General features: G+C 40.8%; 1 protein-coding gene across 3 annotated transcripts in view; it reads right to left on the reverse strand.

Annotated features, from left to right (window-relative positions):
- Positions 1-18,205, reverse strand: part of LOC106602935 (calcium/calmodulin-dependent protein kinase type II subunit alpha) — a 77,466-nt gene extending 59,261 nt beyond the window's left edge. For all 3 annotated transcript variants that reach the window (XM_045716882.1, XM_014195957.2, XM_014195958.2), the window contains exons 1-2: positions 17,920-18,205; positions 12,808-12,902 (exon numbers count right to left, since the gene is read on the reverse strand). In XM_045716882.1, the coding sequence (XP_045572838.1) occupies positions 12,808-12,902; positions 17,920-17,981 (157 nt within the window). In that variant the 5' untranslated portion in view covers positions 17,982-18,205. The remainder of the gene's footprint in view (positions 1-12,807; positions 12,903-17,919) is intronic.
- Between the last annotated feature and the right edge of the window lie 3,741 nt (positions 18,206-21,946).

Consider the following 21,946-nt stretch of genomic DNA (forward strand, 5'->3'; position numbering starts at 1 on the left):
GAACTATTGATTTCATTTGGATGGCAGCCATGGCTGCACAGACCTGTACATAGGCCTCATTATACTCAAAATATGCTATTCTATTCTTTTGAAAATACATTTGATTAGTCTGATGTTTCTTAGGACCTGTCTAAACTAATGAATAATGGATTTATTTTTGATGGTGTATACTCTCAATGGATTTATTAAAATAGACGCCCACCAGCATCTGCACACCACTACCACCACTTTTCCCCGGCAATGCCGGCATGCGCACGGCAGGTATAAAAAGCGCATGCAGGCAAGAATGTGGTAGAAAAACAGTATTAGAGAGAGTCAGCAATTAGAGAGTCAGTAGGTAGAGACTCAGCATGTGCTCAGTCTGCCACCCTCTCCTTCCCCTCCGTACCCTTCCTACTGCCTATACCTCCCCTTCCTCCCTACTCTCTCTTCACTCCCTCCCTCCCCTCGCTCCTCTCTCTTCCCTCTCTTCCCTCCCTCCTTCCACGCTTTCCCCTCCTTCCCTCCTCTCTTCCCTCCGCCTCCTCCCTCTCAGGGGAATCAGCAGGCCCCACGCCAGGTCCTCTGAGGGCCCTTCAATCAGGCTGCACCCAGCAGTCCAACACGGCCTCTTGTTGTTGTTTAAATGATGTGTCACCGTGCGCCCTTCACATGAGAGCCCAGTAGGAGGACATGGTCAGAACATCGAGCCAATATCAGACTCTCCTGGTGGTCAACGCCCGCGTCACAATGCTGTGGTTCTAGTGATGAGATATTTAGTGTAGTTCTCATACAATAAAATGGTTTTGAAATGTTGATACTTCATTACAACACACAACACTACCTATTTAAACTCAAACTAAATATCAAGCAAGTGGTGCTTATCTGGAAGAGCAGTAAGCTCAGGTATACTCTGACTCTGGAAAGATGAGTCAGTATACAATATGCATTCCTCCTAGCAATACAAGTACATTTCAACCATTTTAAGCAAATATGTTGGTATTGATGTTGTCTTCCACTGAGCCATCAGTTGGCTCAGGAGCCTTTCCTTCAGCAGCTCAGTTGGTTGTTATATGGGTTGCATCACAACCAACTGAAGAAAAACCTTTGATGACACTCAAAGACAGGAATTGTTAACTCATTAATATTAATGAATCAGAGCGTTTGATTCATCACAGTCTTTCTCAGTAAAGTCTCCCACGCAAGACACAAAGTGACTTGGTATTACAAAGAATGTGCACATTGCACAAACTCCCACCACGGGGAAGGTATAGAGTTGTGTAACTCTCTCACCTTAGTGACTAATGCTGTTCAGGAACACTTCAACAAATGTGAAGCAAAAGACCTGGAAAGCCAAGTTTAAAGTCAATGCTTCATTATGACACTTTAAGTTTGAATCATGGCAACATGAAATGCACCATCTTGAACAGACAGTGACCCTTAAAATCCCCTAATAGGACTGAGTGTGTTGGGCTTTAGTGGAAAAGGAATGGATAAAAGAAGAATCTATTGTGCGGAGGAGGGATGGGAGACCGGGTGAAATGGGAGTTGTGTGCCAGGGATAAAGGAGAGGAGGATGATACAGCACAGCAACCTGGACTGGTAGACGTAACATAGTACACATAAAACCAGAACACTCCAATTAGTACTATATGTTACGTTTCGTTTATGGTACCATTTAAAAGGGGGTTTCTTTAGTTTTACTATTTTCTACATTGTAGAATAATAGTGAATACATGAAAACTATGAAATAACACATATGGAATCATGTAGTAACCAAAAAAAGTGTTAAACAAATCTAAATAAATTTTATATTTGAGATTCTTCAAAGTAGCCACCCTTTGCCTTCATGACAGCTTTGCACACTCTTGGCATTCTCTCAACCAGCTTAATGAGGTAGTACGTGGAATGCATTTCAATTAACAGGTTGTTAAAAGTTAACGTGTGGAATTTCTTTCCTTCTGAAATAGGAGTCCCGTCAACGGGGTAGTTATAAATCATGCAGCGCCGTGTGTCACAATCGCAGATTTTAGAGAAACAACAAATGTCGGTACATATAAGTGTCTTATATCGGCTGAAAGCTTAAATTCCTGTTAATATAACTGCACTATACAATTTACAGTAGCTATTACTGCGAAGAAATGCCATGCTATTGTTTGAGGAGAGCTCCTAACAACAAAACACTTTTTTCACTGCGATAGGTTTGATAAATTCACCTCCGAAGGTGAAATGTGTACTTACATTCTGAAATTTTGCTCTGATTTGTCATCCCAAGGGTCCCAGAGATAACAGTAAGTGTCGTTTTGTTAGATAAAATCCTTTTTCATATCCTAAAAAGGTCCATAAAGCATGCACGATCGATTTTGTATTTCCACTCGTTCAATTTGCAAAGAAAGGAATCTGTGAAAATCTAACCCTAAATGTTGTTTCAACCAGTCAAATTATGTTCGTATTTATTCCTCAGAGATCCTAGAACGTAACCAGACTTCACTATATCATTAGGAGTGTAGTATATCCTATAGGACACCAAATTTGGTCAGAGAGCGACGCCGTCATGGTGCGCCGATGACACGGCGGGTCTTCACATGATTGACTGTAACTTTGTCAAATAAGCATTAAAGCTAGCTAGATAGCCAATGAGCTGGGCTTTACGGGAGTATGCGGAAACCCTGTATCTATCTGTTGCAAAATTTGGCTGCTAACCTTGTGCGACAGTAAGCCTTTTCTTTTTGGACAACATTTGCAAGAATATGGAGAGTTATGAAGTTATGACAACTGGCTGTTTTGCAAATGTTGAACTTACAATATGGCTACTAATACTGGAAAAGCTAAATCAAAGTCCAAGTTTACAGATTTGATGATATTCTTGCAGAAAGATGTCATGTAAATGTGCCCTTCACGATTTGCCCAAATGTACCTGGGTGACTTCACACTAAATGTCATGTAGCTTGCTCATACTTCACGTTATCAGTCTGAAACTTTGCACATACATTGCTGCCCTCTTGTGGACACCATCGTAAATACAACCAGAGTGAAGGCTAGATGTGGGACCTTTCTGTTGCACTTCAAATCTGGTGGTAGAAAGAAAATACAAAAAGAACAGTTGTTTTTTTCTTTGTATTTTCTTCTACCAGATTTATTGTGTTATGTTCTCCTACATTCAGTTCACATTTCCACCACAAACTTCAAAGTGTTTCTTTTCAAATGGTACCAAGAATATGCATATCCTTGCTTCAGGGCCTGAGCTACAGGCAGTTAGATTTGGGTATGTCATTTTAGGCGAAGATTTTAAAAAAGGGGGCGATCCCTAAGAAGTTCTTCTTAATGCATTTGAGCGTATCAGTTGTGTTGTGACAAGATAGGGGTGGTATACAGAAGATAGCCCTATTTGGTAAAAGAGCAAGTCCATATTATGGCAAGAACAGCTCAAATAAGCAAAGAGAAACGACAGTCCATCATTACTTTAATTAAGACTTGAAGGTCAGTCAATAAGGAAAATGTCAAGAACTTTGAAAGTTTCTTCAAAGGCAGTCGCAAAAACAATCAAGAACTATGATGAAGCTGGCTCTCATGAAGACCAACACAGGAAAGGAAGACCCAGAGTTACCTTTGCTGCAGAGGATAAGTTCATTAGAGTCAACTGCACCTCAGAAATTGCAGCCAAATAAATGCTTCAGAGGAGACTGTGTGAATCAGGCATTCATGGTTGAATTGCTGCAAAGAAACCATTACTAAAGGACACCAATAATAAGAAGAGACTAGCTTGGGCCATGAAACATGAGCAATGGACATTAGACTGGTGGAAATCTTTCCTTTGGTCTGATAAGTCCAAATTTGAGATTTTTGATTCCAACCGCCTTGTCTTGATCTTCGCATGTGTGGTTCTCACCGTGAAGCATGGAGGAGGAGGTGTGATGGTGTGTGGGTGCTCTGCTTGTGACACTGTCAGGGATTTATTTAGAATTCAAGGCACACTTAGCCAGCATGGCTACCACAGTATTCTATAGCGATACGCCATCCCAAGTGGTTTGCGTTTAGTGGGACCATCATTTGTTTATCAACAGGACAATGACCCAACACACCTCCAGGCTGTGTAAGGGCTATTCGACCAAGAAGGAGAGTGATGGAGTGCTGCATCAGTTGACCTGACCTCCACAATCACCTGACCTCAACCCTATAGAGATGGTTTGGGATGAGTTGGACCAAAGAGTTAAGGAAAAGCAGCAACAAGTGCTCAAAATATATGACAACTCCTTCAAGACTGTTGGACAAGTATTCCAGGTGAAGTTAGTTGAGAGAATGCAAAGAGTGTGCAAAGCTGTAATCAAGGCAAAGAGTGGCTACTTTGAAGAATCTCAAATATAAAATATACACTGCTCAAAAAAATAAAGGGAACACTTAAACAACACAATGTAACTCCAAGTCAATCACACTTCTGTGAAATCAAACTGTCCACTTAGGAAGCAACACTGATTGACAATACATTTCACATGCTGTTGTGCAAATGGAATAGACAACAGGTGGAAATTATAGGCAATTAGCAAGACACCCCCAATAAAGGAGTTGTTCTGCAGGTGGGGACCACAGACCACTTCTCAGTTCCTATGCTTCCAGGCTGATGTTTTGGTCACTTTTGAATGCTGGCGGTGCTTTCACTCTAGTGGTAGTATGAGACGGAGTCTACAACCCACACAAGTGGCTCAGGTAGTGCAGCTCATCCAGGATGGCACATCAATGCGAGCTGTGGCAAGAAGGTTTGCTGTGTCTGTCAACGTAGTGTCCAGAGCATGGAGGCGCTACCAGGAGACAGGCCAGTACATCAGGAGATGTGGAGGAGGCCGTAGGAGGGCAACAACCCAGCAGCAGGACCGCTACCTCCGGCTTTGTGCAAGGAGGAGCGGGAGGAGAACTGCCAGAGCCCTGCAAAATGACCTCCAGCAGGCCACAAATGTGCATGTGTCTGCTCAAACGGTCAGAAACAGACTCCATGAGGGTGGTATGAGGGCCCGACGTCCACAGGTGGGGGTTGTGCTTACAGCCCAACACCGTGCAGGACGTTTGGCATTTGCCAGAGAACACCAAGATTGGCAAATTCGCCACTGGCACCCTGTGCTCTTCACAGATGAAAGCAGGTTCACACTGAGCACGTGACAGACGTGACAGAGTCTGGAGATGCCGTGGAGAACGTTCTGCTGCCTGCAACATCCTCCAGCATGACCGGTTTCGCGGTGGGTCATTCATGGTGTGGGATGGCATTTCTTTGGGGGGCCGCACAGCCCTCCATGTGCTCGCCAGAGATAGCCTGACTGCCATTAGGTACCGAGATAAGATCCTCAGACCCCTTGTGAGACCATATGCTGGTGCGGTTGGCCCTGGGTTCCTCCTAATGCAAGACAATGCTAGACCTCATGTGGCTGGAGTGTGTCAGCAGTTCCTGCAAGAGGAAGGCATTGATGCTATGGACTGGCCCGCCCGTTCCCCAGACCTGAATCCAATTGAGCACATCTGGGACATCATGTCTCCCTCCATCCACCAACGCCATGTTGCACCACAGACTGTCCAGAAGTTGGCGGATGCTTTAGTCCAGGTCTGGGAGGAGATCCCTCAGGAGACCATCCGCCACCTCATCAGGAGCATGCCCAGGCGTTGTAGGGAGGTCATACAGGCACGTGGAGGCCACACACACTACTGAGCCTTATTTTGACTTGTTTTAAGGACATTACATCAAAGTTGGATCAGCCTGTAGTGTGGTTTTCCACTTTAATTTTGAGTGTGACTCCAAATCCAGACCTCCATGGGTTGATAAATTGGATTTCCATTGATTATTTTTGTGTGATTTTGATGTCAGCACATTCAACTATGTAAAGAAAAAAGTATTTAATAAGATTATTTCATTCATTCAGATCTAGGATGTGTTATTTTAGTGTTCCCTTTGTTTTTTTGAGCAGTATATTTTGATTTGTTTAACACTTTTTTGGTTAATAAATGATTCCATATGTGTTACTTCAAAGTTTTGATGTATTCACTATTATTCTACAATGTAGAAAATAGTAAATATTATGAAAAACCCTTGAATAAGTAGGTGTGTCCAAACTTTTGACTGGCACTATATATGTATTAATTTGTGGATGTCCATCATCCATTTTGTATCATATGTTATGAATTACAATTGGTACAATATGTTGCGAATTTGCAAAACATACAATATGTTGTGACTTCTAGGTGGCTAGGTGGCTCATGCTAATGTTACCTAGGTGGCTAACGTTAGCTATGCTAGGGGTTAGGGTTAGGGGTTTAGGGTTAAGGTTTAGGGTTAGGGTTAAGTTTAGGTTAAAGGGTTTGGGGAAGGCTTATCAAACATTTTAATTACTTGCAAAGTAGCTAAAAAGTAGTAAGTAGTTTCAAAGTTGCTAATCAGCTAAAATGCTAAAGTTGTCCGTGATGAGATTCAAACATGCAACCTTAGGGTTGCTATTTGCCTTATACGCATACACATCCACCCCGACCAACCACCCTACTTTAGTTTTTGTCTTAAGTCACTTTCTGTCTTATGCAACCATACCAAACGTAACATATCATACTAATTTGAGTGTCCCGAATTTACATTTTACTATGTTACGTCTAGTCTATGAGACCAGACTGAGTACAGATGTGGGACATGGTGAGGTAGAGTAAGGCAGCAGTGGAGGCTCTTCAGTGAATTTCATAAAAATTTAAATTGTAAAACTTAAATAGTTATCCTTTTTTAGATAAAACTATAGTAAATATAATCACGTCACCAAATAATATTTTAAATCACACTATTTTGTAAAGAAGGTCTACATTAGCCTCAACAGCACTCTGTAGGGTAGCACCATGGTGTAGCACCATGGTGTAGCCTGGGTACATTGACTTCAATACAAAACCTAGGAGGCTCATGGTTCTCACCCCTTTCCATAGACTTACACGGTAATTATGACAACTTCCGGAGGACGTCCTCCAACCTATCAGAGCTCTTGCAGCATGAACTGACATGTTGTCCACCCTATCAAAGGGTCAGAGAATGAATCTAGTACTGAAAGCATAAGCTACAGATAGCTAGCACTGCAGTGCATAACATGTGGTGAGTAGTTGACTCAAAGAGAGAGAAAGACAGTAGTTGAGCAGTTTAGAACAATTGAATTTCTTCCAAAATGAAGGAGAAGCAAGAGAGAAATAGATAGAGAGAGAGAGCCATAGTAATTTTTTTCCACTTTCAGTTTCACTTAATGTTACTCAGCTAGCAAACACCCTGCTCAAACAGAGAGATGCTATGTTAGCTAGCTGGATATGACTTTCCAACACAAAACTGGAACTCTTCCATGTCAAGGTACATTTTTGGATTTACTAATTTATTGCCGCTGGGGCCCACCGGTATAACTGCTTACTGACTGTACACTGTAACGTTACTGCATGATTGTAGCGGGTTTACTAACATGTTAGTTCTATTAGCTATGCTGACTATGATGTTACATTAGTTAATATGGTGACAACGATGTAGACTGTATGTAGTGGTTTGGCTTGGAATGTTATTTTTTTGCCTGGTCACATACATTGAAGTCCAAGTGAAGGGAAAAGGTGAGAGGAGGAGAGTGCATAGATGCGTGAAGGAATACAACATGGCTGCTATGAAAATGAACTGTGTATTCATTCCGCTGATTCTGTTGAAGACGTTTTTTAAACGTAAGCAAAACGGGGATAAACATACCTGAATTTGTCCAATAGAAACTCTCATTTACAACTGTTGGACTAATGAGTATACCCTATATCAGCTAGATGGAGGCAAGAGTGTGCAAGGCGGTATTGAATGTCACTGTCCGTCCGTATGTCACTGTCTGTCACCTCAAATTTGTCTCTCAACCTGTGGGCACCTACTTTGTAAACTGTCATTCATAGGCTAGGTTGCAGCAACCTCATGATGGGTATAGGGAAAATTCAAGTATCATGTAGCAGCCTAAACCTATCGCTGTTAGATTGAACTACATGAACGGAATATGAATGACAGTCATCCAATATGCTGTAATAGAAATAAGGCCATGCTCAAGAAAACTGACCGCCACTGTAAGGCAGTGGGCTTCACAGCTGAGGTGAGGGGGTCAAGGAAGCTGTCTTTGTTAGAATCAATCTTTAACCAGGGGATGAGGACCCAATAACATGCTCAAACCAGTTTGATTCTGCTTATATTGTAGCTAGCTAATTAAAACTGGATCACCACCCCTGTATGAGAGGAGTGAACCTGGGCCTGTCGGAATGTTTAGGGGAGATTGTCAGATTGCACTTGTCGTCGTGGCTGTGCTTCCATTCCCTGCCAGTCTGGCACAGCCTAATGACTTCAGATGAGAGTTGCTGCCATACAAAGGAGCCACTGAGGCTTTCATGCCTCCTCAGGCAACAGTGTCCTGTGTGTCGACACACAGGCAGTGAGTGGGTGTGCGTGGCTGTGCTACACAGTCACTTCTCCCTTACTGATGAGGACCTTGTCAACTCTGAATTGACTTTATGTTCAGCTGTTGACTACAGCAGTAGTTGACTTAGCTAACTTAACAGTCATGGATTTTGGCCGGGGTCACAAGAGTTCAGGGCTTGCTGCCGTGATCTGTTCAGGAATCCTGACGATGATTAGGTATTTGTTTTAATTGTATTGTTATTTTAATTTTAGCATGGAGTCCCACTGAGACCAAAGTCTCTTTTGCAAGGGAGCTCAGCAGCAATTAGACATCAAATATAGACATACATATTTCATTCAAGGCGGAGCATAGGAAACAAAAAAATACAGAAATACAATTAAGAAAAACAAGCACATTCCTCTGTTAATCTGAACGGCCCGAAAGCCATTAAATGCCCAAATTAAGATGAACAGTTTACAATACACGGCCATGATGTTTGAATTTCATCTGGCTGTTAGCAATGTAAACAGTGTAGATGTTTGTATGTTTTGTTTTCAAGTAAAAAAAAGCTCATACATAATGAAATGTTGTGATGCAAAGTTAAATATATCACATAAAACTGTAGGTACAGTACAGATCTAAATGAAGACATAGATGCAAAGTAGAGGAAATCTCCATCGCCTATTTATTGTTCATTACATTCTCAGAAGTTACCTCAGGCTAGAATATCCTCCATCCTGTTAATACAAGATCTCTCTCTCTCTCTCTCTCTCTCTCTCTCTCTCTCTCTCTCTCTCTCTCTCTCTCTCTCTCTCTCTCTCTCTCTCTCTCTCTCGGCCGACAGAGAGGAGGAGAGGAAATATTTTATGAATAGCTCTGCTATTCATGCTCTTTCTCTGGTGCACTCCTCTGGTTCAGCGCACTTTCTCTGCCTGTCTGCCCGCCAGCAGCTCAGTGATACAATGAGGCTACATGGGTTAGTTAAATGAGGAGTCATGCTCCCTGCACTCCACCACTCTGTAACATGCTCGTAAAAGGAGATTCACCCAAATCTGAAATGTATTGTAAGTATAAACCCAAATTCTGGCTCACCAGGTCAAAAGACTATACGTGGCAGTAAGATTATGCAAATGTCCAATTTGCATAAACGAATTCCTGCATACTCCCAGCCATTCTCCTGTACTACTTGTGTATTCTTTCACAGTCTCTTTGTAGCAGAGATGTCAACATGTTTCAGTCGAGTAGTATCACTCAACTGCTGCTGCTGCTCTGGCTCAACCCCTGAAGGCCAATTCAGCTCAGCACAACGCAAAATGAATGCAAGTGGATGCATTAAGACAGACGTCAACTTTTTTGACTGCCTTACAGTGTTTCCCAAGGAGACATGATAAGTCTTGATTGAGTTAGGATGGATTCCTTTGACTTGAGTGAGTGCGTGTGGTGTGTGTGCCATGCATGTGAATATTATCTATGGTTTTTATACAAGATATATATCGATTTTTTACTGTTTTATATGATAAGGTACATACATTGATGAACAGTATATCAAATAAACATTGTGTAGGAGGTGTGAGTTGCTGATAACTAGCGTACCTGTGGGGCATTCTGGTTCCTCCCACACTCCTACCAGACAGTAGGGCTGCATCCGAAATGGCATCCTATTTCCTATATAGGGCCCTATGGGCCCTGGTCAAAAGTAGCGAATAGGATCCCATTTTAGACACAGCATAGGTTTTTCATCTCAACAGCACCAGAAAATCCGATTTTTTTTAAATGAAAAGAAGAATACTTTGGCTGCTGTGCGGTCCCTCAGAATGCCTTGATATATGCTAGCCTGTTAATTAACGTTAAAGACGGAATCCGCATTAGGGGAAACAGAACCGCTGTCCTCCCTCAGCCACTTTGTTATTGTTTTTGTTTAGTTAGACGAAACGGAGGTCAGGAGCATCAAGCAGTTTGGTCCAAAAAATTGCAGTACATATTCTGCTGTTCTATCGCACGTGCAATGATGTCATCGGGAAGAAAACAGTGTTCGTTGTTTGCAGTAACTTTTTTGTTGTTGTAATACCCCAAACAGATGTGGCAATTTCATCATTAAGGATTCCAGCTATAAGGCACCTTTGTGCCATTGACTATTATTAACAATTATGAACTATTATGAACCATTATTAACTATTATTAACTATTACGAACTATTACGAACTATTATGAACCATTATTAACTATTATGAACTATTATGAACCATTATTAACTATTATTAACTATTATGAACTATTATGAACCGTTATTAACTGTTATTAACTACTACGAACTATTATGAACCATTATTAACTATTATGAACTATTATGAACCATTATTAACTATTATGAACTATTACGAACTATTTCGAACCATTATTAACTATTATGAACTATTATGAACCATTATTAACTATTATTAACTATTACGAACTATTATGAACCATTGTTAACTATTATTAACTATTATGAACTATTATGAACAATTATTAACTATTATTAACTATTATGAACTATTATGAACCATTATTAACTATTAATAACTATTATGAATTATTATGAACCGAGCGTGGCCCGTGAGGCTCAGTTGGTAGAGCATGGTGTTTGCAACGCCAGGGTTGTGGGTTTGATTCCCACGGGGGACCAGTATGGGAAAAAAAAATTTATGAAATGTATTCACTACTGTAAGTCGCTCTGGATAAGAGCGTCTGCTAAATGACTAAAATGTAAATGTAATTAACTATTTTTAATTACTACGAACTATTATGAACCATTATTAACTATTATGAACTATTACAAACTATTATGAACCATTATTAACTATTATTAACAATTATGAACTATTATGAACCATTATTAACTATTATGAACTATTATGAACCATTATTAACTATTATGAACTATTATGAACTATTATGAACCATTATTAACTATTATGAACTATTATGAACTATTATGAACCATTATTAACTATTATTAACAATTATGAACTATTATGAACCATTATTAACTATTATGAACTATTATGAACCATTATTAACTATTATGAACTATTATGAACTATTATGAACCATTATTAACTATTATGAACTATTATGAACTATTATGAACCATTATTAAGTATTTTGAACTATTATGAACCCTTATTAACTATTATGAACTATTATGAACTATTATGAACTATTATGAACCATTATTAACTATTATTAACTATTATTAACTATTACGAACTATTATGAACTATTATGAACCATTATTAGATATTATTAACTATTATGAACCATTATGAACCATTATTAACTATTATGAAGCATTATGAACCATTATTAACTATTATGAACCATTATTAACTATTATTAACTATTATTAACTATTATGAACCATTATTAACTATTATTAACTATTACGAACTATTACGAACCATTATTAACTATTATTAACTATTATGAACTATTATGAACCATTATGAACTATTATAAAATATTCTGAACTATTATAAACCATTATGAACCATTATTAACTATTACGAACTATTATGAACCATTATTAACTATTATGAACTATTATGAACCATTATTAACTATTATTAACTATTATTAACTATTACAAACTATTATGAACCATTATTAACTATTATGAACTATTATGAACAATTATGAACCATTATTAACTATTATGAACTATTATTAACTATTATGAAACATGATTAACTATTATTAACTATTACAAACTATTATGAAACATTATTAAGTATTATGAACTAATATGAAATATTATGAAACATTATTAACTATTACGAACTATTATGAACTATTATGAACCATTATTAACTATTATGAACCATTATTAACTAGTATTAACTATTACAAACTATTATGAACTCACTGCTACTTGTTTATCTCAAATAGTTTTAAGGTTATTCATTTCAATGGACCAGCAATACTAAGAGTAAAGGCGACATCAATTTGGTGTCTATGGAGAAGTATTTTACCCCAAACCTGCTGTCAAGCATAGGATCACAGACTAAACTAATCAATAACAGTAGTTATTGATCAGATTCATTTAACAGATGATCATAAGTAGGGCTGCCTTCTTTAGGACTAGAGGGGGGGAACTGAAAATGAATGTGCCAATCAAACTGTGGAAAACCACAGTCAGATATCCAGTCAGTTCAAACCATTTTCAAAATGTGAGCCAGCAGCGTTTTCCAGGTCTGTCAGTACCCAACTAAGGATTCTGGCAAAACTGAGGATGAAATGCGTTTCAAGTTTCAAGTTTCAATGTCACATGCACAAGTACAATGAAATGCCTTTCTTGCAAACTGAAAACCCAACAATACAATAATGGCCATAAGGACTGTTAAAACATATTTAGGGGAGTTGGAGTGGGATAAGAAAGACTCACCCCTGGCAGAAAGCTTCTTGGTGTTGATGATCTTAGCAGCATACTCTTGCCCTGAGAGGACCTTGACGCATCTACGCACCACAGAAAAAGCTCCCCTGGGAAAAAGCAGGAGAAACAAATGCATATTGAACTGCACAGTTATGGTGAATATTAATTTCGTTTTCCAATTAACTTGAATGTAACGTTTTTGCACCTAAAATGATTAATGCCTCATTCATTTCATGGTCAAAGTTAAACTGCAAGCTAAATGCAGACCGAGGCTATAGCGCTCATTCACAGTCTAACTGGAAAAATACATTCCCTGACAATTGCACTGTGGGCATTCTTTTAGGAAAATTTGACAAATACTGCGGTTGATATTTGAACTGGCATCTTGCCATTAGGCACGAAACACTTTTGAGTTGTACAAATAGCACGATTGCAGGTTGGAGTTTAAGAACATGCGATCCCCATGACTGAGACACCACCACCTTTCAAACTGAAGACAGAGACATGAGGTCAGTGCTAGCCCAAGCTTCTGTTCCAAACCTAATCTGCCATCTCTTTTATCCAACCATTGTGGCCTTTTCCCTCTGTGTGCGTAGCTCAAGTGGCCTTAGGGAAACAGCAAGTAGATCAAAGGAGCCCTGTGGATCGGCTGTGTGTGTGTGTGTGTGTGTGTGTGTGTGTGTGTGTGTGTGTGTGTTTTTGGTGTGTGTGTGTGTGTGTGTGTGTGTGTGTGTTGAGGGGGGGAGGAGGGGGGACACACACAGACAAGACAGTTCATTCTTCCCAAACCAGATGAAACAGACAGCATCGTCTCTCTCTCTTTCTCTGGAAAGATTGGTTAATTGAGTTACTGTGTTAGGAATTGCTTGTGAGTCTCGAAACGACACATGAACTTGATTGTGTGCTGCCTACCATAATGGATCCAGATTGAGACAGGGCTTCACCCTGGCCACTGTAACATCGTTTATTTCCTCAGTACTACTGTCAGTACACATCAGGAAAAAGGCCAGTAAAGGACGGAAACAGAAGGGACACGGCCAAACATCATTCAGCGCCGTAATCATCATTGCCACTTTCAACATTCAGATCTGTTCTGATCCGGAAAATTGCACTCACATTACATTCATGATGTCAAAATGTCAGCTAATTCATCAGACACGATGTGTGCGCAGCACAACCATCACCTGTGAGAGTTTAGCGTTAACAAAAAAAATAGATATATACACTACCGTTCAAAAGTTTGGGGTCAGTTAGAAATGTACTTGTTTTCCATGAAAACATACCTGAAATTAGTTGCAAAATGAATAGGAAATATAGTCAAGACATTGACAAGTTCAAAAATAATGATTTTTAATTGAAATAATAATTGTGTCCTTTAAACTTTGCTTTCATCAAAGAATCCTCCATTTGCAGCAATTACAGACTTGCAGACCTTTGGCATTCTAGTTGTCAATTTGTTGAGGTAATCTGAAGAGATTTCACCCCATGCCTTCTGAAGCACCTCCCACAAGTTAGGATTGGCTTGATGGGCTCTTCTTACGTATCATACGGTCAAGCTGCTCCCACAACAGCTCAATAGGGTTGAGATCCAGTGACTGTGCTGGCCACTCCATTATAGACAGAATACCAGCAGACTGCTTCTTGCCTAAATAGTTATTGCATAGTTTGGAGCTGTGCTTTGGGTCATTGTCCTGTTGTAGGAGGAAATTGGCTCCAATTAAGCTCCGTCCACAGGGTATGGCATGGCGTTTGAAAATGGAGTGATAGCCTTCCTTCTACAAGATCCATTTTATCCTGTACAAATCTCTCACTTTTCCACCACCAAAGCACCCTCAGACCATCACATTGCTGCCACCATGCTTGACAGATGGCGTCAAGCACTCCTCCAGTATCTTTTCATTTTGTCTGCGTCTCACAAATGTTCTCCTTTGTGATCTGAACACTTCAAACTTAGATTTGTTTGTCCATAACACTTTTTTCCTATCTTCCTCTGTCCAGTGTTTGTGTTCTTTTGCCCATATTAATCTTTTCTCTTTATTGGTCAGTCTGAGATATGGCTTTTTCTTTGCAACTCTGCCTAGAAGGCCAGCAGCCCGGAGTCCCCTTTTCACTGTTGATGTTGAGACTGGTGTTTTGCGGGTACTATTTAATGAAGGTGCCAGTTGAGGACTTGTGAGGCATCTGTTTCTCAAACTAGACACTCTAATGTACTTGTCCTCTTGCTCAGTTGTGCACTGGGGCCTCCCACTCCTCTTTCTATTCCGGTTAGAGACAGTTTGCGCTGTTATGTGAAGGGAGTAGTACACAGCGTTGTACAAGATCTTCAGTTTTTTGGCAATTTCTCGCATGGAATAGCTTTCATTTCTCAGAACAAGAATAGACTGACGAGTTTCAGAAGAAATTCTTTGTTTCTGGCCATTTTGAGCCTGCATTTGAACCCACAAATGCTGATATTCTAGATACTCAACTAAAGAAGGCCAGTTTTATTGCTTCTTTAATCAGCACAACAGTTTTCAGCTCTGCTAACATACTTGCAAAAGGTTTTTCTAATGAGCCTTTTAAAATAATAAACTGGGATTAGCTAACACAACGTGCTATTGGAACACAGGAGTGATGGTTGCTGATAATGGGCCTCTGTACGCCTATGTAGATATTCCATAAAAAATCTGCTGTTTCCAGCTACAATAGTCATTTACAACATTAACAATGTCTACACTGTTTTTCTGATCAATTTGATGTTATGTTAATGGCCAGAAAATGTGCTTTTCTTTCAAAAACAATGACGTTTCTAAGTGACCCCAAACTTTTGAACAGTAGTATATATATAGTACTGTATGTATTATGAAATATGTCCATGTCAAACTATTGGATTGCCACCCCCAAATGAAATTATGTAAGCAGCTTTGGCTACCTGTGAGTGTGTGTGTGTGTGTGTGTGTGTGTGTGTGTGTGTGTGTGTGTGTGTGTGTGTGTGTGTGTGTGTGTGTGTGTGCGTGCGTGCGTGCGTGCGTGCTAGCGAACAAGCGAGAGAGAGAGAGAGAGAGAGAGAGAGAGAGAGAGAGAGAGAGGGAGTTGCGTGGGGACCCTTTCTGTAGATGTGTCACAACTCTCAGATGGTTGAGAGTACAATGCTCTAAACACAAGGGGCACATCAAGCATTTCATATAGCACCAACAAGCATTTCACATAGCACCATCAATCATTACATATAGCACCATCAAGTATTTCATATAGCACCATCAAATATTTCATATAGCACCATCAAGCATTTCATATAGCACCATCAAACATTTCATATAGCACCATCAATCATTACATATAGCACCATCAAGTATTTCATATAGCACCATCAAGTATTTCATATAGCACCATCAAGCATTTCATATAGCACCATCAAACATTTCATATAGCACCATCAATCATTACATATAGCACCATCAATCATTCCATATAGCACCATCAATCATTTCATATAGCACCATCAATCATTACACATAGCACCATCAAGCATTTCATATAGCACCATCAAGCGTTTCATATAGCACCATCAATCATTACACATAGCACCATCAAGCATTTCATACAGCACCATCAAGCATTTCATATAGCACCATCAAATATTTCATATAGCACCATCAAGCATTTCATATAGCACCATAAAGCATTTCATATAGCACCATCAAGCATTTCATATAGCACCGTCAAGCATTTCACATAGCACCATCAAGTATTTCATATAGCACCATCAAGCATTTCATATAGCACCATCAAGCATTTTATATAGCACCATAAAGCATTTCATATAGCACCATCAAGCATTTCATATAGCACCATAAAGCATTTCATATAGCACCATCAATCATTACATATAGCACCATCAAGCATTTCATGTAGCACCATCAAGCATTACAATCCAGGACAATTTAACATCTCAAACACAAACACCTATACCTAAGGACTATCTGAAATTATCTGACTATCTGAAAGTTTATTATCTATGCATAGTCACTTTACCCTTACTTACATGTACAAATTATCTTGACTAACCTGTACCCCCGTACATTGACTCGGTACCGGTACCCTCTATATATAGCCTCATTATTGTTATTTTATTGTGTTACTTTTTTTATAAAAATGTTTCAACTTTAGTTTTACTTAGTAAATATTTTCTTAGCTCTATTTTCTTAAAACAACATTGTTGGCTAAGGGCTTGTAAGTAAGCATTTCAGGGTAAGGTCTACACCTGTTGTATTCAACGCATGTGACAAATAACATTACATTTTATAAACACAATAACACAGAGAATAAGCAATTTCAATGTGTCCTCTTTTCTGTCTCGATTGGTAGAGAACAATTCAAAATTCTTTGACCCGGTGTGAATTCTTTGAGAACTATCAGACGATCGACATTATTGCGCTGTCTCGTAGCAGCAGATAATGGGAAAGAAGGAGAATGTGTGTTTCGTGTGTTACCAGTAGAGGATGAAAGTGAACCACTGAGCACCGACATAAAATATTAAAGTCTCGTCTTCTCGCCTCATTCCACTGAATTTCCAATAAGACACTCAGTGACATCATCCAGCTTCCTGTGATAACAGTTAGCTACCTACGGTTTTGTCTTCTGACTGATGATGCTCCTCTCTCAAGACGCACTCCATGAAGCAAAATTGAATTTGTCAAGAGTTCTGAAGTAATTCTCAGGCGGGAAATGTCTTTCGTTTCACATTGTTCCATCAGAAGTGAGACCTTTCTCCCTGACTTGCCACTGCCACCTGTTCCCTCTTAAACTCTCAGCACCAAGCCACTCTCTCTCTCTCACTGCTCTATTTCATCCCTTCATCATTCTTTTTATTCTTTCTCTCCCCTTCTCTCATAGAAATTCAATTTCATCAGCTAAAAAGACCTTTCCCCTCCCCTACCATAAAGGAATTCCTCAGAAGCCTAATGTCATTCATTTCTGACACCAGATATTTAATCAACCCTGCCTCCCTCACTGGCTGTAAACATATGCCTCTCACTCAAACTGAACTAAGAGGTCATCTTTCATTGTCACACAGGCCTGAAATGCAATTCCAAATACCACTTTGGATTAGTAAAAAAAGGTAACATCTCCAGTGGAACTTACTTGCCCAGTTCCTCAAACATCTGGAATTCCTCAGTGAAGCGGGTGCAGGTAATGGTGGCCATGCTGGATCTGAGGTGGTGGGTTTCAGGTGGTCCTTGCCTTTAGTCGAATGTTTTGTGGAAGATGGTTGGAAGCCTTGATGAGAGCCAAGAGTCTCTATCACTTTCCTGATCTACCGAGTGGAAGTGAATGGGGGATGCTGGCTGACAGGTTTGCTCCAGCATTTCACCCGCCCGCTTCGCTTGGTTCCTCCAATCGCAGCTCTGCCTGCACTCCTGAATACACAGCCCCATTGTCATGGCAACTGCATCCCCATCCTCTCCAAGTGCACACTTCACAGACAGACAGGCAGGCAGGAGAGGAGGCAGCTACACACACTGGCGTTCAAACAGTGCACACATATGGAAAAGCACATAAATGAGCACAAACACATATAAACACATGTGCATACACACAAATACTACCAAACTGTAATATTAATGCAGTCAACAATTCCATATACAGCCATTTCAATCCACCAACGTAACTAGTCAAGCCCCAAAGATATTAAGATATCAATAATTAACTTTATTATGGAATAATTGATCTTTCTATTGCTTCAGCTTGAATATATTTCCCTGATGTACAATCATGAAAATAATGGCAACGCTTGGAAGAAACACTATGACCCAACAATGAATGAGGATAAGACAGAACAGAGGAATATTCGACAACACTTTAGTTATAGCCTACAGGTTAATGTATTACATACTACGGCCAAGTGACCAGATGCTAGTCTAGTGCAAACCATGTCACATATAGAATAAAGGGAATATAATTATCCATGAAGAAGATACCTTAAGTACTGCATTTGTCATTGATGATTCCTTCATACCCCCTTTGTCAATCACAACCTATTGAGCCACTAACACATTAAGGCCACTGTGAACCTGCAGACCCCATAGGGAACAGATTAAAAACATAAAGCTTGATAGGTCATTCCTCGTTGGTGACATACACAGTCGGTCTCTGACACGGTTGGGAGATTCATTATGATTCCATCACTGCCCAGCCCCCCTCCACCCTCTTCTGTCCAGTGGCTCAGTTGGTAGAGCATGAATCTTGCAATGCCAGGGTTGTGGATTCAATTCCCATGGGGGACCAGTATGAAAAATGTATGCACTCTACTGTAAGTCACTCTGGATAAGAGTGTCTGCTAAAATTGAAAATACTGACACTCCAGCTAAACAGAACCCTGGGGGGGATACAAAAACAAGGTTCCACCCTAGTCCCCTCCTCTTACTCCAGCAGTTCGCCCGGCCCAGGGCTTTGTGAGTGAATCACTTCTGTTACAGGCTACGCGTCAACCACACAAACTTTGTTCCTGCTGCTGCCTTCTGTTGTTCTGCCTGGAGTGAAAGCATTTCTGTCAAGCATGGACAAGGCTGAGCATTTACGGTCTGCTGGGTGGGAGAGCATCTCCTCAGAAAGCAGGGGATGAGAAGGAAGGAGGGGAGAGCATGATGAGAAAATGATTCCCATTATTTTCTCCCTGGATAAGAGGAGATTCAGTGAATGCAGGGATTGCAAGAATGATTGGCACATTGAGAGGGGGGGGCAGAAGGGGGAATAACTTGTAGGAGAAGAGAGATAGGCCTTCTTTCCAAGTACATTTCCATTGGAGTAAATTAGCAGATGCTCTTATCTAGAGTCTTCTATAAGTGCCTTCATGTGTGGGAGCTTAAACAACCGCATAATGTGAGCATCATTAGTAAAACGTTCTATCTCAATAATTAACATGGTGGAATACAGTCTCATGCTGTACAATCTCAACTTTCAACCTGTACAATCTCAACCTTCAACCATATGGTTGGATGTTGAGGTTGTACAACATGTGACTGTATTGCACCATGTTAATTATTGAGATAGAACCTTTTACTGTGTATTCGTACCCCTTGACTTATTCCACATTTTGTTGTGTTACAGCCTGAATTCAAAAAGGATTATAGAGATTTTTTCTCACCCATCTACACACAATATCCCGTAATGACAAAGTGAAAACATGTTTTTAGAAATGTTTGCTAATTTATTGAAAATTAAAAACAGAAATATCTAATTTACATAAGTATTCACACCTCTGAGTCAATGCATGTTAGAATCCGTTTTGGCAGCAATTACAGCTGTGAGACTTTAAGAGTGTAAGTCTTTAAGAGCTTTGCACACTTATTGTACAATATTTGCACATTATTATAAAAATTCTTTCAGCTCAAGTTGGTTGTTGAACATTGCTTAACAGCCACTTTCAAGTCATGCCGATTTAAGTCAAAACTGTAACTAAGCCACTCAGGAACATTCAATGTCGTTTTGTTAAGCAACTCCAGTGTAGATTTGGCCTTGTGTTTTAGGTTATTGTCCTGCTGAAAGGTGCATTTGTTTCCCAGTGTCTGGTGGATGTCACACCCTGATCTGTTTCCCCTGTCTTGTGCTTGTGTCCACCCCCCACCAGGTGTCTCCTATTTACCCTGTTATCCCCTGTGTATTTACCTGCGTTTTCTGTCTGTCTGTTGCCAGTTCGTCTTGTCTCGTCAAGTTGACCCAGCATGTTTTTCCTTGTGTTACCAGTTCTCAAGTTTTCTAGCCTTCCGATTCCGAATTTTCTGCCTGTCCTGAGTAACCTCGCTACTAGCGATGCTTTCCGAGAACCCCGCTTACCTTCTCCGGAGTGCTATGCTGGAGATTCTGGAACCTGCCGGGCATTTCTCTCCCAGTGCTCCCTCATCTTTGAGCTGCAACCCTCTTCGTTTCCTTTGGATTGGTCGAAGATATCCACCACACTGATGTCTGGAAGGGTGCTTGCCTGTGCAATGGCGGTGTGGGATTAACAATCCGCCGTTTGCCTTAGTCAGTAGGATTTTGTGGCGGAAGTAAGGAAGGTGTTCGATTCCGCCGTGTCCGGGAGAGAGGTGGCTCGGAAGCTACTTCGTCTGTGTCAAGACTCCCGCAGTGTGGCAGACTACGCGGTAGACTTTCGTAAACTGGCCGCCAAGAGTGCCTGGAACCCAAAGTCCCTGTTCGACACCTTCCTTCATGGATTATCAGAGAAAATCAAAGATCAACTCGGAGCCCGGGAGTTACCCAGGGACCTCGACTCCCTCATAGCCTTGACTATAAGGTTCGATGTGCGCCTACGGGAACACAGGAGGGAGAGGAGGTCTGTTCTCAGCCACACTCGCTTGTCCACGGTTTCTCCCTCGCCTCCGAAGAACCCCGGAAGTCCCCGACGTCTGCATTGCCGAAAGAATCCAAAATCACCCGAGTACCCTCAGGGATCATCCGGGACTGGTGACTCATCTCCTCCTGAGCCCATGCAACTGGGCGGGGCAAGATTGTCGCCTAGTGAACATTTACTCAGGTTGAGCTCCAACAGTTGCCTGTATTGTGGTACTACAGGACATTACATAGCCACCTGTCCAGTAAAAAAACAGGCTTATCAGTAGGTGTGGTTACGCTGGTGGGCCATACAGGGAGTCTCCAAACCGCCATTACTCGTACTCCTCTCCACGCTATCCTGCTGTGGGGTGACCGGTCAAAATCTCTCTGGGTGCTCATTGACTCTGGGGCTGACGAGAGCTTCATGGACGCTACCCTGGTATCTGATCTGGGTATCTCTACTCAACTCCTTTCCATTCCTATGGACGCAAGAGCTTTGGATGGACACTCCATTGGCAGGGTCACTCACAGTATGGTTCTCATTAACCTGCGAGTGTCAGGTAATCACTGTGAGTTCTTACAGTTTCTGTGGTTTTGAGATTTTCATGGCTCCAGAGGCACAACCCCCTGATCGACTGGGCTACAGATTATATCCTGGGTTGGAGCCCGTTCTGCCATGCACATTGCCTTAAGGGGGCGCAGCCTGCCCTAGAACATCCTCCTGTTTGCAGGAAAGTCTCGGATCTTTCCGCTGTTCCCACGGAGTACCAGGACCTCCAGGAGGTTTCAACAAGGCTCGCGCCACATCCCTTCCTCTGCATCAACCCTACGATTGCGC

The sequence above is a fragment of the Salmo salar genome, chromosome ssa04 (genome assembly GCF_905237065.1).
Source record: "Salmo salar chromosome ssa04, Ssal_v3.1, whole genome shotgun sequence".
NCBI classification, from domain to species: Eukaryota; Metazoa; Chordata; class Actinopteri; order Salmoniformes; family Salmonidae; genus Salmo; species Salmo salar.